We start from the raw sequence: 18,081 nt of genomic DNA on the forward strand, positions 1-18,081 counted from the left end.
GAGGGAGAGATGAACAGGCAGAGCACAGACATTTTCAGGACAATGAAACCATCCTGTGTGATACTGTAGTGGTAGAGACATGTTATATATTTGTCAAAACGCATAGAATTTACAACCTCAAGAGTAAACCCTAATGTAAACCATGGACTTTGGGTGTTGATGTGTCAGGTAGGTTCATTGATTTTTAACAGATGTACCACTTCAATGTAGGATGTTGAAAGAAGGAGAACATGGGAACTCTCTACTTTCTGCTCAGTTCTACTGTGAACCTGAAACTACTGTAAAAACTAAAGTCTTTAAAATATATACATATATTTATTAGAATAGTTGGAATAATTACTAAAATATGCTTCATTTATTTCCTCTTTTCATCTAAAGAAAGGTAGGGTTCTGAAGTATTTGGGTGGGTAGATCAGTATTTTACACTTTTATAAAACTTAGTGGACTTTAGTTTTTAGAGCAGTTTTAGATTTACAGCAAAGTTGACCAGAAAGTATAGAGTTCCCATATGTCCCTTCCACCCCTATAGTTATTATTATATCTTTTATTATTAATATTTTACAATAGTGTGGTATGTTTGTTACAATTAATGAGCAAGTATTGATACATTATTGTTAAAGTCCATAGTTTACATTAAGGTTCACTCTTCGTGTTGTACATTCCATTGTGTTTTGGCAAATATATAGTGATATCTGTCCACCAGTACAGTATCATACAGAGTAGTTTCACTCATCTAAAGATCCCATGTTTTATTGTTCTCTGTCCTTTCCCCCTCCCCCCACCAACAGCCATTGATCATTTTATTGTCTGCACTGTTGCCATTCAGAGTGTCATACAGTTGGAACTTTACAGTAGGTAGCCTTTTCTGATTGGCTTCTTTGACTTAGCACTATGCATTTAAGTTTTTACCATGGGGCTTTTTGTTTTTGTTTTCTTTTTGAGACTTGATAGCTCATTATTTTTTATCACTGAATAGTATTCCATGATATGGATGTACCAGTATATTTACTCACTTAACTATTAGAGGATATCTTGGTTGCTTCCAAGTTTTGGCAATTACGATTATAGCTACTATAAATATTCACATATAGGTTTTTATGTGGACGTAGGTTTTCAGTTTCTTTGGCTAAGTATAAAGGAGTAAGGATTACAGGATAGAATGGTAAAAATATGTTTATTCTAAAGTGGCTGTACCATTTTGTATTTCCAACAGTATTGAATGAGTTCTATTGCTTCACATCTTCACCAGCATTTGGTGGTGTCAGTGTTTTGGATTTTCATCACTGTAATAGTTTTTAATGCCATCTCTTTATTGTTTTAATTTGTAATTCCCTCATGAGTGTGATGTTGACCATCTTTTCTTATGCTTATTTACCATTTGTATATCTTTTTTCAGGTGTTTATTCAGATCTTTTGCCCGGTTTTTAATTGGGTGGTTTGTATTCTTGTTGAGTTTAAGGAGTTATTTGTATATTTTGGATTCTATTCTTTTATCAGATATATGTTTTGCAAATATTTTCTCCCATTTTCAGGCTTGTCTTTTTATTCCTTTACCAGTGTGTTTTGCAGAGTAAAAGTTTTAGCATTTTATCTTAAAAAATCATTGCCAAACCTAAGGTCACCTAGATTTTCTACAGTTATCTTCTAAGAGCTTTATAATTTTACATTTACATTTAGGTCTATAATCAGTCGAGTTAATTTTTTGAAAGGAGTAAGGCCTTTGTCTAGATTTTTTTTTTTTTATGTGGATGTCCAGTTGTAGAAAAGACTTTCTTCCCTCCATGGAATTGCCTTTGCTCTTTAGTTAAAGATCAGTTGACTGTATCTGTGGGGTATATTTCTGGGCTCTGTCTTTAATCTGTTGGGCTTTCTCTCCCCCTGCCCCCATACCATACTATCTTGATTACTATAGTTTTATAGTAAATCTTGAAGTTGTGGAGTGTCAATACTTTGATTTTATCTTTTTGTAGTATTATGTTGGCTATTCTGGGTATTTTGCCTTTCTATATAAAATTAGTTTGTTGATACCCAAAAATAACTTGCTGGGATTTTGATTGGGTTTGCACTGAAACTGTAGATCAAGTTGGGAAGAACTGACATCTTAACAGTAAAGTGTCTTCGTATCCATGAGCATATAATATTTCTTTATTTAGTTCTTTGATTTCTTTAATAAGAGTTTGGTAGTTTTTCCTCATACAGATTTTGCATGTATTTTGTTAGATTTATACCCAAGTATTTTAATTTGGGGTGCTAGTGTAAATGGTCTTGTATTTTAAATTTCAGATTTCAGTTGTCATCCTGAAACTTTGCTGCAAATGCTTATTAGTTCCAGGAGATTTTTTGTTGATCCTTTGGAGTTTCCTACATAGGCAGTCATGTCACCTGTGAACAGAGACAATTTTATTTCTTCCTTCCCAATCTGTATACTTTGTATTTCTTTTTCTTGTCTTACTGTATTAGCTAGACCTTCCAGTATTGATGTTGAAAATTTCACACTTTCTGTTTGAAAACCTAATGTTTCTCAAAGGTGAGATAAAGCGTATAATTTAGTGAATAGATAGAACATTTTTTAAGAAGTCTGCATTGTTCTTTTAAGTAAAAATAAAACAGTTTTGTAATGACTTATGAAATTTACTCTATCCATTCATTCCGTAAACAGTTATGTCCTTCCACTCCACTTACCAGACATTGTTTTAGGCACTAGAGATACATCAGTGAATAAGACAGAAAAGGTCTGTGGCCCCACGAAGCCTGCATTCTCTGTGAAGACTTATAGTTAATGATGTTTATTGAAAGGTACACTGTATTTGTTGGTTTAAAAAGCTTGTTTCTATTATTAGCAATCTTATATCACAACTTAGGAGTCAGGACAGAGATACTGAAACTTCCTTATTGGGTACTGATAAAGCAAGGGAGAAAGTGTTTATTGGATAAGGATGAAGAATTTTGTTCATACATCTGAATTCGTATCTGTGGCTGTATGTATTTAGAGGAACCCTGGTTTGGGTGTGGAGCCAAGTTGATGAGGCTTAAATTTTATTCTTGTTATTTCCAAAATCTGTTGGATCTAAAAGCCAAACATATTGGAGGGAGAAAGCCCTGCCTTTAGCTAGTAAATCATCTTAAATTCCAGATGCTATAGATTGTCGGTCAGTTGGCCAAGGGTTCTTCATCTCTTTTGGAAAGTGAAACTCAATCTGATGAGGCTGCATTCCTTCTCCCCAGAAAATGTATCTAAATATAATTTTGTGAATTAATAGATCCTAATGAAACCCATTTATGGACCCCTCAGGGGTTAGTTAATCCAAAGTTAACTCTCACTGTAGTCAAAATCACAGAGTTTAGTGAAGAAAAGTAAAGGATGCCAGTGTTGCAGGATTTTCCCTAAAGGTGTGAGATAATTTCTGGATATACAATTGTTTTATAAACGAATACATTCTGATTTTTAAAAAAGCTTGGGCTTTTGAAAATGGCCTCGTTATTAAATGTAAAGGCATTCCACTAATAAAAGTGTTCAGAACTTTATAATTGGGAAGATAGAAAAATAAGACCCATGGATTGAAGTTGTGGTGTTTTAGAAAAAGTTCCCCAAAAAATGGTTGAGTTTTTTGTTTTTTTTTAAAATTCAACTTTTTCATTAGGTGAGAACTAGGACAGTTGCTGAATGTGTAGCATTCTACTATATGTGGAAGAAATCTGAACGTTATGATTACTTTGCTCAACAGACAAGATTTGGGAAAAAACGATATAACCATCACCCTGGAGTTACGTAAGTACTGTGGGCTTAACTTCAAAAACTTATTTTTAACTGTGATGTACAGTTATAAAATTACTGGTGTGTGTTTTTCAGGGACTATATGGATCGTTTAGTAGATGAAACAGAAGCTTTGGGTGGGACGGTAAATGCTTCAGCCTTAACTTCTAATCGGCCTGAGCCTATTCCTGATCAACAGCTAAACATTCTCAACTCCTTCACTGCCAGTGATTTGACAGGTAAAATGAAGATCTTTTTGTGTTGTTTAGTACAGCTTGTTGCAAAATTGTGTCCTCTGTTTCATTTCATAGGACCACTTACTTAAACAGTTTCCATTCCCTTTTAGCTTTGACCAACAGTGTAGCAACCGTCTGCGACCCCACGGATGTGAATTGTTTGGATGATAGCTTTCCTCCACTGGGCAACACACCCCGTGGACAAGTTAATCATGTGCCTGTTGTAACAGAAGAGTTACTCACCCTGCCCAGCAATGGGGAAAGTGATTGTTTTAATTTATTTGAGACTGGATTTTATCACTCGGAGCTAAACCCTATGAATATGTGCAGTGAAGAGTCAGAGAGACCAGCAAAAAGATTGAAAATGGGCATTGCTGTCCCTGAATCATTTATGAATGAAGTTTCTGTAAATAACCTGGGTGTGGACTTTGAAAATCACACACATCACATCACGAGTGCCAAAATGGCTGTTTCGGTGGCTGACTTTGGCAGTCTGTCTGCCAGCGAGACCAATGGTTTCATCAGTGCCCATGCTCTGCATCAGCATGCAGCCCTGCACTCTGAGTGACCTGAGTGAGGAGCCCGGAAACTGCATGTTCAGGAGCAGTGAACTTGAGGGGAGCTATCAGGTTTGCATAGTCTTTCACTGGAAGTTTGAACCTTTTTCACTATGACATCAGTGATGTCAGTATGTATAGAACTATATCTTGATTTATCAAGAGTATATTCATTTTTCAATCCATAAATGTGGAAATGAACTATGATCAGCAGAGTTGGGAACTAAGATTGAACTCTGTGGTGCAGCTTTAAGCTCTGCTTCTCTCTTCCTCATCTCCCAATACCTCTTCCCCACTCCCTTTTTCTATTCTTTTCTGTTCCCACTGCCCTCACTCCCAATTTTAAAACCTGTAGACAGAGGCCACCAGCTCAAAACCAGCACAGATCTTCTGAACTGAATGGTGTGGCTTCTTTTTGTGTAAATTCCTTTTGCCGTAATGGATGCAGTGGAATAACAATGTTTACAGGTACCGATCCCAATCCCTGCTCAATGTAGCATTTTTTTGGTTTTATCTTCTTAATTAATAAAAGCAGGGGTAGGTTTCTTTAAACTGCACAAACATGCAAGGATTTTTTAAAAACGGAAACTTCTCTCATGTTATTCAACTAGAGCACTTCAGTTTACAAAACAGCAAGTCCATCTTTATGGAAGCCAGCACGAGGAACTGTGTGCAAATAATGAAGACACTTGCTTGGATCCTGTTTCAAAATTCTAGACCAGGGCTATCTTACACAGAATTGGTCATGTTACTGCCAGGAGATTTCTGTGTAAACTTCATTTATTGGCTAAAAATTTGGCATTTTAAAGATGTGGTACTCAGATGGGGTTTTGTCCACCATTGTCAAGATTGTAATCTTAAAAAATCATACCGGTCATTGATAATTTAGTTTATCCTGAGGCAGTCGACTTGCAGAGGCACAGTCTACAAAGCCTAGGATATTGCCACTCAATGGTTTACATTTTGGGACTCCTTTTAAGTTGTTTGTAGCACTGCAGTTCAAAGCGTTAATATTTAGAGGGACTTCTAGATTTTATACCTAATGCAGTAGAACCTTGAAGTATATTTAAACTTTTTTGTTAAGCTTGAAGAGTTGGCAAGAAAAATGTGAGTTCCTATCTGAAACAGAATGGTACATTACCACTTAAGTTTTAAAAAGTGATAGACATTCAGATGTGTCTCAAACTCAGTTTTATTTTTATTCCAAATATTGTGAATGAGAAGCCATTGTCCTAAACTTTGGCCATTTTTGCGCTATCAACATGCATTTTTAAGTTATAAGGGGAATCAAACAATGTGTAATACAGTATTAGGATGTAATCTTTGCTTTTGTAGTACTGTTAAAATAGAGAATTACCTTTTCTGTACTGTCTTAATAAAAATTATTGATTTTTACTAGTTGCTTTGCAAAAAACCTTAATGTTTGGCTGCATTGCTGATACTTGTAGGTATAATTTGCTTCAAGGTTGTGCTGATGAGTAGATAGGATGTAGTGATCTTAGTGATCGAAAGGGAGGGTATTTATTATACAAACTGTGAACTGCAATGACATCCTTCATTTTGGATGACGTGTATTGTTTTTCTTTGCAGCATTTTAATGAAGATTGCTTTGAAGTGTTTATGCAGTAGCACATTACTGTAAAATTTAGTTTAGCACAGTGGACAAAAAGTAGTTAAATTAATAACTTAAAATCAGTCTCTAATTTATACATCTGAAGTATAGCATTCCTGTATGCACACAGTAAATAATGGGTAGCCTGGGCTCTGTGTTGCTTTCTTATATTTTTATCCAAGTTGTCAGCTTCTAATTGCTGTATTGTTGTGCTAAACTTTGAACCTTATTTCTTTTATTAAAAATCAGTACACTTTCTATAATTTGTTAAGATACTGGCCATAATCTTCCATTGTTATAACTTTAATTTTCACTCTGGGTTTACAGTGGCTGGTTTGTATAAATAATTTACACAAAGAATACTAATACCAGTTGCACTTAAATGAACATGCCCATTCTCAGTAGCTGATGCAGTAATATATTCAGTTTATCTATGCATTGCTGGGGTCTTGATATAAGATAGAAACAGTGTTTCTTATCTAAAGTTTTGATTATCAGCAAGTTGAATGGACACTTTAGTTATTTAAATAAAGATTTTTGACCAAAATCCAGAAGATGGTATGAGAGAAAAATAAATTCTGGCTAGTTTAACAGATTTTTAAATGCCAATCTGATTTTAGCCTCTTAGAGAGTGCTAACTAGCTGGTAACGTTTACTTTTAATTCCTTGTTAAAATGAGGCAATAATTTGCAAGATTTTTGTATATAAGTGTAAATTCTTCATATCTTTTTAGATCTGATTCAATATTTTCTGACTACTTCTGTCATGTATAATACCATTTTTGTGCATGCTTGATGTGACATTCATAAATTGTACCACTATGACTTTATCCATGTAAAATAGCTATTTATTGAATTTTCTTTTAAAAGCTGGATTTGCTGTTTTTTTGTCTCTCTCAGTTTAAACATCTTAACAGAGAATTTGTTACTGTTTATTAAAAGAATTGCGTTTGGAAGCAAGAAAACAACTGATTTGCAGTCGTATGAAGAAACAATAATGCCTTTATTATCAAGTGTTAAGCACAATTCTTATAAGAAACTGTGATAAATTCTTTTTTTTCCTTTGCCGCAATATTTTCTTATGAACAAACCAAAAATTTATGGTGAGCAATTGCAGTGTTGGCTGATATATCTTTTATGTACAGGGAATTTGAAGAGGACAGTGGATTCATTTAGAAGTGTAACTGGTGCTGTGATTATAGCAATACATTTGTTAGTTGTACTTCATCTTTTTCATGCTAGCTTTTTTAAATGTTTAGTTTTCCTCTTGTCATGGTCAACTGCTGAATTTACTTGAAGGATGTAAATTACTGTTTAAAAAATACTAAAATCTGTACAATTAGGTCAAAGAGTTGTGCAATCATTTCCTTTTTAATTTTTAAAATGTTGAGGGTCGTAAATATTTGAGAACGTCAGATCTAATAGTATGTAGTAATACTATTTAATTTAACCAAAGTCTCTAGTGAATATTTCAACTTTGAATGTAAACTAATGAATAAACCTGACCACCAAGGAGAGTTTGTTTGCCCAGAGTTTCAAAGCACATTGTCTACAAATGGAAATTGAAATAATTTATAAAATATTGACATTACTATGTTTTTTAAAAAGTTCCTAATTTTTTCACTAAATGGAGGAAACTATTAGTTTTATTGTTAAATATCGTAGATATTAATATACCTCTTAGATGACCAGTGATTCCAGTTGTCCCAGTTTGAAGTAAGTACCCTGTGAGTCTGAGATAAATTAGTGACAATCAGAACAAGTTTCAGTATCAGATGTTCAAGAGGAAGTTGCTATTGTTGCATTGATTTTAATATTTGTACATAAACACTGATTTTTTTTTAGCATTATTTTGTATTTGTTGTACTTTAATACCTGGTGTACAGTTCCAGAAATAAAAATCTGGGAATCTTTTTTTTCTTGGTTTGTGTGAATATTTGCCAAAAATAGATACTTTATTTAATGAATTTTAAGCTAAACCAAATAGGTAGCTATTACACCACTGTTAAATTGGTTTCACATGTAATAAATAAGATACATGATGGGTAGTGAAGTTGGTAGATTAAATGTTTTCTTTAAATTCTCTATAACAGTTTTCCATGTATAATCAAAGTCCAAAGTAAGGATTATACTTTTAGTTTAATTCAGGAAATATTTATCGAATATTATGTTTCAAACACTGTTTTAGGTAACTTTTAGGAAGACGTATCTGAAATTTGATCAAATATTACTTGACAGTCTATTTAGAGTCAACTAGTCTTCCTTACCCATATTATTCATAGTTTGATTGACTCTAGTCATATCTTTCCTAAACATCTTTTCAAGCTAAAGCTCCTATCTTGGCCTTATTTCACAAGTTTGTCCCTGTATTTCATTTGTTCTGACCAGAGCTTTATGTAGTTCTATTTTTAATATGCAGTGATCAGACTGCCCATAATACCCAGTTTGTACGAGGCAAAGAAAGGGATAAAAGGAAAGCAAAAACCTTGACTCCTCTGCTCTGGTTACATTCCTTCCTTCTCAGACACCAAAGGACCTTAGCACACAGGGCTCTGTCATGGACACATGACAGAAATGCCTTCAGAGTGGGGTCAAGTACACATTTTGAATACAGCAAGCATGCAACCAAGTGCCATATGAGAGCTCATAGTAGTTTAGGCTTTAGAAGATGGAAAAGCCTGTGGAAGCAGGATTACCTAGTTACATCTAGGTTACTAGGAGTCATTTCGGCCATAATTTCCAACTATAGTATGCTTCTTGAGCTTGCTGGTGGTAAGTGCTAAAGGGAATAGGGAAGTGGAATGAGGAACATATGGGTAGGGGCATTGAGGGATTACAAATTTCAATAGGGTGATCAGGCCATGCTTCTCACTGAGGTGACAGCAAGGGAGAGAACAAGCTCTGTGGCTATCTGAGGGAAGATGTTTACAGGCAGAACAAGTGCAAAAGTCCTGGGGTGGGAATGTGCCTGGGAGGTTCAAAGAGTGGCCAGGAGGCAGGTGTGGGCCAGGTGGAGTGAGCAAGGGGAGAACAGGAGAGCAGCTCTGAGGTCATGAGCAGATAATGCATGCGAAGGACTTCATGACAGGAAAAGGGTTTTGAGCAGGGTCTTTCAAGACTTGACTCATTTAAAAAATTCACACTTGGCGTTATGTTGTGGAAGGGGGATAGGAGTGGAAAGAAGGAAGGCAATTGAGAGGCTACTGAAATTGCAATGAACTAGGTGAATAAAGCTTATGGTAAGGAAGGTGGTCAGAATATAGTTATATAGGTTCCATGAAGATTTGAGGAGCCCAATCAAGAACACCCTCTTTCCTATCCAAGTTTGGAACTCAGAGAGCTGGAGTCAGGTTGATGAAGGTCAAAGTAACTATTGCTAATAAAACGGGAAGGTAGCTTCAAGGCTGCAGCCAGGTTGGCTCGCTGTCACTGGATGGGCTGGCTGCAGGCTACTCTGCACAAGGCAGAGAACTGTCAGGTTACATTTTTTTCTGCTGGCAGGCAGAGTCCACAGAGAAGGATCTAGAAGGGTACAGGACATGGGTGCCTAATTATTCAAACAATCAGGAAGTCAGTCTTCCTTCAGTGGGTGGAGAGAGAGGCTAGGAACATTACTAGTGGAAGCCTCCACATGAAGACATGAAACACGCGGAATAAATGTTCCTCCCACCAACACTATCCTGTACTTTTTCACCTTTTCTTTGCTGTGAAAATGTTCAAAGAGTAAAGACAATAGTATAATAACCTCACATTTTCCCCTTACCCAGCTAGAGCAATCTTTACATTATATATACACACAGCAATTTACTCATGAGAACAAAATAGACATTTTTTACTCGATTCTGTAAAAATAAAATTTTTACAGAAGTTTGTACACATCAGCAGTACTACAAGAACTGCTGATGCTGGGCTACAATTTTATAAATCACCACAGAGCTTACAAAATAAACAAAGAAAAATTGAAATTATAAGTTCAAGTAGTAGGTTTTAATTTAATAAGCTATTGTGTATTTAGGTGAAAACCAATTAAAATTAGAATTGCATTACAAATTAATTTGAAATTGTAATGAAGCAAATAGCTTTTATCATGAAACTGGAACAAATATAATATCAACAAAAACATAAAAAATTCCTATTCCAATTAGGTCTCAAAATATTTGTTCTACAGGTAGAATTCAGAGAAGTGATTAACAAAAAAATACTTAGAATTAACTCAGTAGCTGAGTAGAAAACCTAATTTCTGATTCACAGAGTTAGCTGACAACTGTGTAGTAGTTTGAAAACAGCTCTTCTCCTTGTTTGATGTCCCTAAGTGCGACAAGAACAACACATCGAAGTGGGCTGAAAACAAAAAGAAAAATATACAAAAGGTAGAACATTAATAAATATAACCTCATATTTTTAATATAACCAATATGGGTTTTATAAATGTAACTTTACTCAGGTTCCTTACATTTTAGTTTATATGTTTGATTTCCATGAGGAAATAGTACTTATCCCTGATGTGGGTATTCTAAATGAGAGTATGTCTATATCATTTAAAAAATCACAAATCAATGTTTATACAACTTGATTACTTCTTCTGACAATGTTGTTTCTAAGTTTAGGCCCCCAAAACTAGTATCACGAAAAGGATTTTAAAATGACATCATAGTTTTTCTTTTACTCATTTGTATCTTATATTCTGAAAAATAAAAAAAATTACTTAATTGGAATTTTTAAAAATACTTTTTTCTGGACATCGTAAGATATTGTTACATGTACACCTTCAAAGTTCTAATAACATGCCCTGGAGTATATGGCTAAGAAAAGTTAATTGATAAACACACAAACATACACATGCAGAGAGGCAAAAGTTATCAAGGTTTCAGTTTTTGTTTTTGTTTTTTTGGGGAAAGGATCTGGCTCTGTCGCCACCCAGGCTGGAGTACAGTGGTGCCATCTTGGCTCACTGCAACCTCCAGCTCCCAGGGTCAAGGATCCTACCACCTCAGCTTCCCAAGTAGCTGGGACTACAGGTGCGCACCACCACGCCCAGCTAATTTTTGTACTTTTTGTAGAAAAGGGGTTCTGCCATGTTGTCTGGGCTGTTTTCGAATTCCTGTGCTCAAGCAATCCACCCACCTCGGCCTCCCGAAGTGCTGAGATTACAGGTTTGAGCCACTATGCCTGGTCTCAAGTTTTTTGTTTTTTTTTTGAGACGGAGTTTCGCTCTCGTTACCCAGGCTGGAGTGCAATGGCGCGATCTCGGCTCACCGCAACCTCCGCCTCCTGGGTTCAGGCAATTCTCCTGCCTCAGCCTCCTGAGTACCTGGGATTACAGGCACGCGCCACCACGCCCAGCTAATTTTTTGTATTTTTAGTAGAGACGGGGTTTCACCATGTTGACCAGGATGACCTCAATCTCTTGACCTCGTGATCCACCCGCCTCGGCCTCCCAAAGTGCTGGGATTACAGGCGTGAGCCACCGCAACCAGCCCCTCAAGTTTTAAGTATAAGAAATATTTCGTGTTTTAAATATCATTCACCTTAGAAGGACAATTTAATAGATCCTATATAAAATAAAGTTTGCTAGCAACTCAGTGAAATAATAAAGATTATACCTTTCTACATCACTGTTAACAAAGGACTCTTAGCTCTCCAGAATTATCTACATTTTAAAATCGTTATTTGAATATTCTCAGTAGACTTTCTACTTAATGAACAGAAAATAAATGCTACATTAAAATATGTGTCTTCTGGATATAGTCCTTTTTTTCATTATTAAGAATCTAATAGTGAAATTGGCAAATAAATCATAGTATAATTTGGCCTCTTTCTTCAACTGGGTGCTTTCATACAAGGTAGAGAACATGATATTATAAATGATCAAAGTAAAAATATATTTGAAGATTTTGTGAGTAGGAAAAACAACAGAATCCCTTGAAAAAACTTTAAGGTGGATACTTATGAAGTATTACCATAGAATAAAAATGGGTAAAAATAAGCAGAATGATCTAGGTTAAAGGAAAATTTTCAATTTCAAATAAGCCCACATTAACACATTAAGGTGTGATGAACATAAAAATCTAAATTATAATTTTTCACTAAAAAAAAACCCCAAATTCTACATAGCTTTTCCTTCTATTTTTTTTTAAGTATAGCATAAGACAGAAGATATGAAATGCTCTTTTAGCAAACTAACCTTTGCTTGTCATAGCGGTAGGCAATGTTTGGAAGATATTGCTTCAGTTCTATAGGGAAAACTGCAGGCACATCAAATTCCTGATAACAGACATTAGCTGCTCTGTCTAGGAATGAGCACATAATTTTTAGAAAAAGAGCCATTATACAAGGTCATGGAAAACAGAATTGAATTATGATACTTAATGTCTCTTTTTCTAAATTATCAAAACATGCTCAAAATAATTACTACTATGCTCTAGGCACTTAGATTTTATTTACTTATTTATATTTGTAGATATATATGTAGTAAATCATAAATATATAAAATATTCAAAAAGTTAAAAACATATATAAAACATTTTATTATTTACTTTTTGCATAAATAACATAAGCATATGTTTGGATAATATATGCCAACATACATAATATATATGTATGTTTTATGGTTCACTTTTTATATATCAGAAAATAGAGGCTCAGTAATGTTAAAGATTAAATATTAATAAAAGAGTCAGGCTTGGACTTCGTTTCTCACTAATGGCAAAGCCCATGTTAAATGTAATCAAACAATCAGACTTTTACCCATGGGAAAGTCAAGTCCTAAAGAAGATATAGTGACTCACAAACTTAGCAACAGAAAGCAGATACCAGTCTAGTCATTAATCTGTAAAGCTATCTTGAGGCGATGACCAACTAATTTCTATTTGAAAAATGCTAAAATAATAATGATCAAAAGGGCGGTTGTTATCAGTTGCCTATATTCACTACAAAACCAGAAGAAAAATAGTAAATTAAAGAATTATAAATAATGTATATCATTATTTCCCCTAATTCTCTGACATCATCCCTCTAAAAGTGATAGTTGCTTAAGGGCTTGACTAGCTTATTATATGTTATACTCAACTGTCTTTGGCACTCAGTCATGTGACAAAGAAGTAGAATTAGCCATTGCTATATCTTGTCTCACAGCCCCATGATGCCTTCTTACCATTGGAACAATTGTTGACATACTGTCCCATAGCCAGGGGGTTATGAATTTCTGACGTTAGCCATGTGCTATCACTCATTTTTAAAGGGCCGAGTCGATCCCTCCCATTGCATGATCTGAAACAGGTGGAAGTATTAGCTAATGGATCTGTATCTTAAAATAGAATTCAAAAACACAAAATTAACACTAGAATTAAACAAGTGTATTTTTTCCAAGAGTTTTATATACTCAATAGGGCAACTGAGTTGTTACACAGCAATGATCTAAACAGAATTTTGTTTAAAGTATAAATGCTGAGCCAGGTGCGGTGGCTCAAGCCTGTAATCCCAGCACGTCAGGAGGCCGAGATGGCAGGATCTGCTTGATGCCAGGAGTTCGAGACCAGCCTGGTCAACACAGCAACCCCATCTCTTTTTATAAAAAATAAAGTAAAAATGCTGTTAGTAATAACCATCGTGGTAAGTGTGGCTCTGTCTCCTATAATTAAGTTTGAACATGGACATAACTTACCTGTACACAACTTTTGATATTCCTTTGTCATTCCCATCAATAAGTACCCCATCCAGGCATCTAAAAATAAATGGATTTCCAATGGACTGGAAAAAGATGGGCTCATAATTCTGATATACTGTACCTATTATACAAGACAAAGAAATATAGCAATATGAGAAAGCATAAACATTGTGATAAGAACTCTTCTGTGGAACATGATTACTTCTCTTTAGTTACTTTCCCCCTTTTAAAGAGTGGATGTCCAATAGCAGATAGAGCAGAGAATCAATTTATCCACACAGCAAAAGAGAATATGGGTATCTTGGTTAATGATAATATGAATGTCACATTTGAGGCTCAGTTTTACAAAGTCACACACACACACACACATTTTAAGTAGAATGTGACTTGACATCTAAAGAGTCTGAAGAAATTTACTTTGCTAATAAATAATATAGACACATATGGGAACAGATGTCTGACATTAAGGCTGTTTCTCCTTTCACTGGCAAAAAACAAAAGGAGAAAATATTTACTGAGCGCTTCCTATGTTCCAGGCATGTTAATCTATTTATTAAACTTGTTTTAGCATTAATTTATTTATTCTATTTAGTCTTCACACAATTAGGTTACTTGTACAGCAGGAAACTGAAACTCCCTTGCTTGGGAATGAAAAATTCAAAAACAGAATTACTTTTTAAAAACATTGGGTCTACCTGGCTCAAATATTCATACACACACTTTCCACTATACCGAATAACATAATGTTACTTTAACACATAATGCAGTCTATTGAGCATTTAGTCAATGATCTTTTGCCCAGAAATTGCTTTACTTTCCAAGTATAGAAAGGGTAGGAAGGTCTTTATTTAGTGATTTATGGGTTTAAACACTATTTTTTGTTTTGATCCATACCGTTTTGATATTAGCTATCAATTAAACCAAACAGACTTTTTTCTCGAGTGCTTTTTAAGCAATTTGTCAAAGTAGTTCTTACTATGTTCTAAATGTAAATAAACACCGACTAGAAAGATTTCCTTCATTTAAAAAAATGCATTTATCCCAACAAATACTCCAGGATACTAACACATAACAATTTACAAACAGTTAATTTCCAAATTAGAATTGTAAAAATCTATGGAAATTCGAGTCTTCAATTTAATCTCTTACTCTAAGGATTACAGGGCTGGGTATTTTGTTGAACTTATATTTATCAATATGTAAGAAGCTTGGCAAAATATAATACTAATCGTGCTGTTACCAGGATACATAGATACGACCGCGCCCTTTGGTACCAATCCTTTAGTAACGAAGACACCTTTTCCAGCAGAATTTAATGAGCTAGTTGCTTGGGCAACACTGAAACCCAAAGTCTTGTAAAGAATTTCTTCTGGTTTAAAGGTACTTTGCTGTTGATGTCTGTTTTCAAGCAGTTTCAACCCTTGATGTTCAACTTCCAGTAGGTCTTGATATTTTGATTTAACAGATTCTGGAAGCACAGTCAAGATTTCTGATTGTTTATTGAAATCATTTAAGAATAGAGCCTGGAAAACTTTCAGTAATGCTCCTAGGACATCTTCATCTGAGATAACTTTGTCTTTGGATTCCTTTGGAACATATCGGAGGGTCCTGAAAATGGGAAAAGTTTCTATTCACTACCCCTTCAACGGATAAAAGCCAAACTATCTGCATACTTTCTGGGTTACTGGCCTTAATGAACTATAAGCTTATTCTCCTGTGTGTGAAGGGCTGGAAACCGTTAAGAAAAGAATTGTTTGGCGGAGTTCTAGTTAGCTAACTCCCAACACTTCCCACCCAAGTAGCCAGTACTTATGAAAGGCCCACTCTATACTGCACGCTGTGGGGTCCTTACATTATTCCATTTTTACAGACTAGGAAAGCAGAGTTGCTAGGGAACTTGACCAAGGTCCCAAAGCCAGCAAGCGGGACTGCCAGAGGCAGAAACGAAGCTCAGCTCTTTCCCGCGCTACACCCAACAGCCAAGCTGAAGGTCATCACAGTGAGAATGAATGACCCCACATTCAATGGCTTTTAAAAAATGGCCTTTTAGTTTCAAAGACATACTGAACATCATATACTTTGTGACATTCCCTCCAGGAGTACTAACGTCTTTAATAACTGCAGCTCTTATTTTCATAACCATTCTCTTTTCGTACTATTATTTTTATTTGAACATAAAGGTTGTAATTCCCGCCTCACAGTTCGGTAGTCATGATACAACTGATCTGGTTCCCTAGTATGCAACTTCGGGAAAGCGCTTTGTTTCCCTACTTTTCGGACACTGATTTCAGAGAGGCACAGTCAGCTTCTTTGGTGAGCACGGTGTTGAGCTGCAGATCACTAGTGCGTCCTTAATAACGCCGGCGGGACGCACTCCAATCCGAAACCCATCATCCCGACCTGCTTTGAGTGGTGTTCTGCCCGTTCTTAACGCGCGAGCTAATCCACCCCATTCTCACAGCCGGGCTAGGCTGCTTTCACCACGTGAAGTACTTCCATGAACTATGAAAATAAACCCTGGCTTCGCTTTTCTGAGTAAGTTCAAGCTCCTAACTAAGCCCTGGTGGAGAAAAGGCCACGCACTCTCACGCGGTAAGAGCGGTCCCTTAAAAAATTTCCATTTTTTGCCCAGATACAAGCGCCCCAGTCAGTGCCGAAAGCAATAGGGAAGAACAGGTAACAGCTCCCGAAGGCGAACCCGGCCTAGCGGGCCCGGCAGCGCGGCGGACACTGGGAACGGCCACAGGCCCCGCCCACCTGAAGCCACCGCCTGCTACAGGCCGCCAGCTCGCTCCTGGCCCCGCCCGCCACTGCCCAGCGGTCCTTAAACCCCTCCGCGGCCTAAGGGTCCGCCCTCCAGGCCCGCCCACTTCAGGCCCCGCCCACCTGCCTCAGGCCCCGCCCGCCTCAGGCCTCCAGTCAGCCACCGGCTCTCCGCTTTCGTCCCGCAGCCCTGGTGGCATCTGGGAGCTGAAGGCAGGCGCTCCTCGTCCGGCCGCTTCGGCCTCTCACCTCGGGTTGTGGCTTAGGTTCAGCGCGATCCAGGGAACGAAGCGGTACTTGTAACGGCGCCATCGCTGCCACAGGCCTCGCAGCAGGCGTCCCGGCATGGCTGCCCCGCAGGGCCGTGACCGGGACGGCGCGGGGAAGGCGGATCGAGGCCTCGGGTCCGCCCCGGCTCGGGGAGGAGCGGAGGCCGCGGTCAGCCGCCCTCCCCTGGCTCCGCCCTCCGCGCCTCTGGCAGCGCCTGGCTTCTGTTGCTCCGCGGCTCCGTCCTCTTCCCCTTTCCTGACCTCAGCTCTCTGAACGAGAGCCGCGTAGAGTTGGAAGGAGGTCCCCTTGGCCTCTTTCTCTCTCTCCAGTCGCTCGAGTGCTTCCGCGGGCGCGCACACGCGCTAGCCCTGGGTGTGAGCGACTGGTCACCGGGCTCGGGCTACCCCGCCGTCGAGACTGCATCCCAGTAGCGGACCGCCCCGTTTCTGTGTCACGACGGCCCGCCTGCCCCTTTGTCCCGGCCGCGCTCTGTGTTCCATCCTCCATTCCCCTGAGCTCTGCCTCTTTCTCGACGTTCTCTCCCCCTCTCTCCGTGGCCCCGGAGCAGCCCCAATTCAGAAACCCCTCCCCAGACAGCGCCCCTTCTCCAGCTTGAACCCGTGTTCCCAAAGTTACTAGTTTGGGCTTAAGAACAAAATGTGATGATGTCCTGTTTTCACTCGTTTTTCTCTTCATTCTCCCCACCACTCAAAGGCAAAACTATATGGGCAATGTTTCTGAAAAACAGCTTTATTGAGGTATGGTTGGGATACAATAAACTGCACATATTTAAAGTAAACAGTTTGATAGGTTATCGACACCACAACCAAGGTAGGGATCCATCCCCTCCCCAGTCTCCCAAGCAACCAGAGATTATTTTGTCCTTTTAATATGTTCTTGAATTCAATTTGGCAGTTTTATTTAGACGTTTTGCATCTGTGTTTTCATGAGAGATATTGTTCCATAGTTTTCTTCTAGCGTTAGTGTCTTAATCTGGCTTTGGAATTTAGGATAATGTTGATCTCATAGGATGAGGTGTGACGTAGTCCCTCTATAGATGAAATTTAAAAGGATCTTTCCAACTGCTCCTCCCGAACACACATATGCATACACACGCACACACACATATTTGGAACAGGTTTGGACAAAGTTCGGTTTTAAAGGGGGCAAACTATAGGAATCTCTTAATCACATTCAAATCACCAAGTGTTTATTGATAGATAA

At 37.5% G+C, this 18,081-nt stretch overlaps 2 protein-coding genes across 12 annotated transcripts in view; one reads left to right on the forward strand and one right to left on the reverse strand.

Moving 5' to 3' along the window:
• MIER3 (MIER family member 3) overlaps positions 1–8,072 on the forward strand; it is a 30,861-nt gene extending 22,789 nt beyond the window's left edge. For all 11 annotated transcript variants that reach the window (XM_078365492.1, XM_035291554.3, XM_035291556.3 and 8 more), the window contains exons 11-13: positions 3,642–3,769; positions 3,851–3,993; positions 4,101–8,072. In XM_078365492.1, the coding sequence (XP_078221618.1) occupies positions 3,642–3,769; positions 3,851–3,993; positions 4,101–4,558 (729 nt within the window). In that variant the 3' untranslated portion in view covers positions 4,559–8,072. The remainder of the gene's footprint in view (positions 1–3,641; positions 3,770–3,850; positions 3,994–4,100) is intronic.
• A 1,889-nt stretch (positions 8,073–9,961) lies between these two features.
• On the reverse strand, positions 9,962–16,981 carry SETD9 (SET domain containing 9). Its single transcript, XM_002744962.8, has 6 exons — positions 16,837–16,981; positions 15,065–15,432; positions 13,822–13,945; positions 13,312–13,427; positions 12,343–12,448; positions 9,962–10,499 (listed from the first exon to the last, which is right to left on the reverse strand). Exons 1-6 carry the CDS (start codon positions 16,932–16,934, stop codon positions 10,412–10,414), a joined length of 900 nt encoding a protein of 299 aa, XP_002745008.1. The 5' UTR covers positions 16,935–16,981; the 3' UTR covers positions 9,962–10,411.
• Between the last annotated feature and the right edge of the window lie 1,100 nt (positions 16,982–18,081).

This window comes from Callithrix jacchus, chromosome 2 (assembly GCF_049354715.1).
Source record: "Callithrix jacchus isolate 240 chromosome 2, calJac240_pri, whole genome shotgun sequence".
Taxonomy (NCBI): Eukaryota; Metazoa; Chordata; class Mammalia; order Primates; family Cebidae; genus Callithrix; species Callithrix jacchus.

What these genes read in the sequence shown, in the direction of transcription:
- SETD9 (XM_002744962.8), bottom strand. Translation starts at nt 16,934, where the DNA reads ATGCCGGGACGCCTGCTGCGAGGCCTGTGGCAGCGATGGCGCCGTTAC. An exon ending in AACCTAAGCCACAACCCGAG is followed by an intron (nt 15,433 to 16,836) that starts GTGAGAGGCCGA and finishes TCCCATTTTCAG; the next exon opens with GACCCTCCGATATGTTCCAA. An exon ending in TGTCAACAATTGTTCCAATG is followed by an intron (nt 12,449 to 13,311) that starts GTAAGAAGGCAT and finishes GCTCATTCCTAG; the next exon opens with ACAGAGCAGCTAATGTCTGT.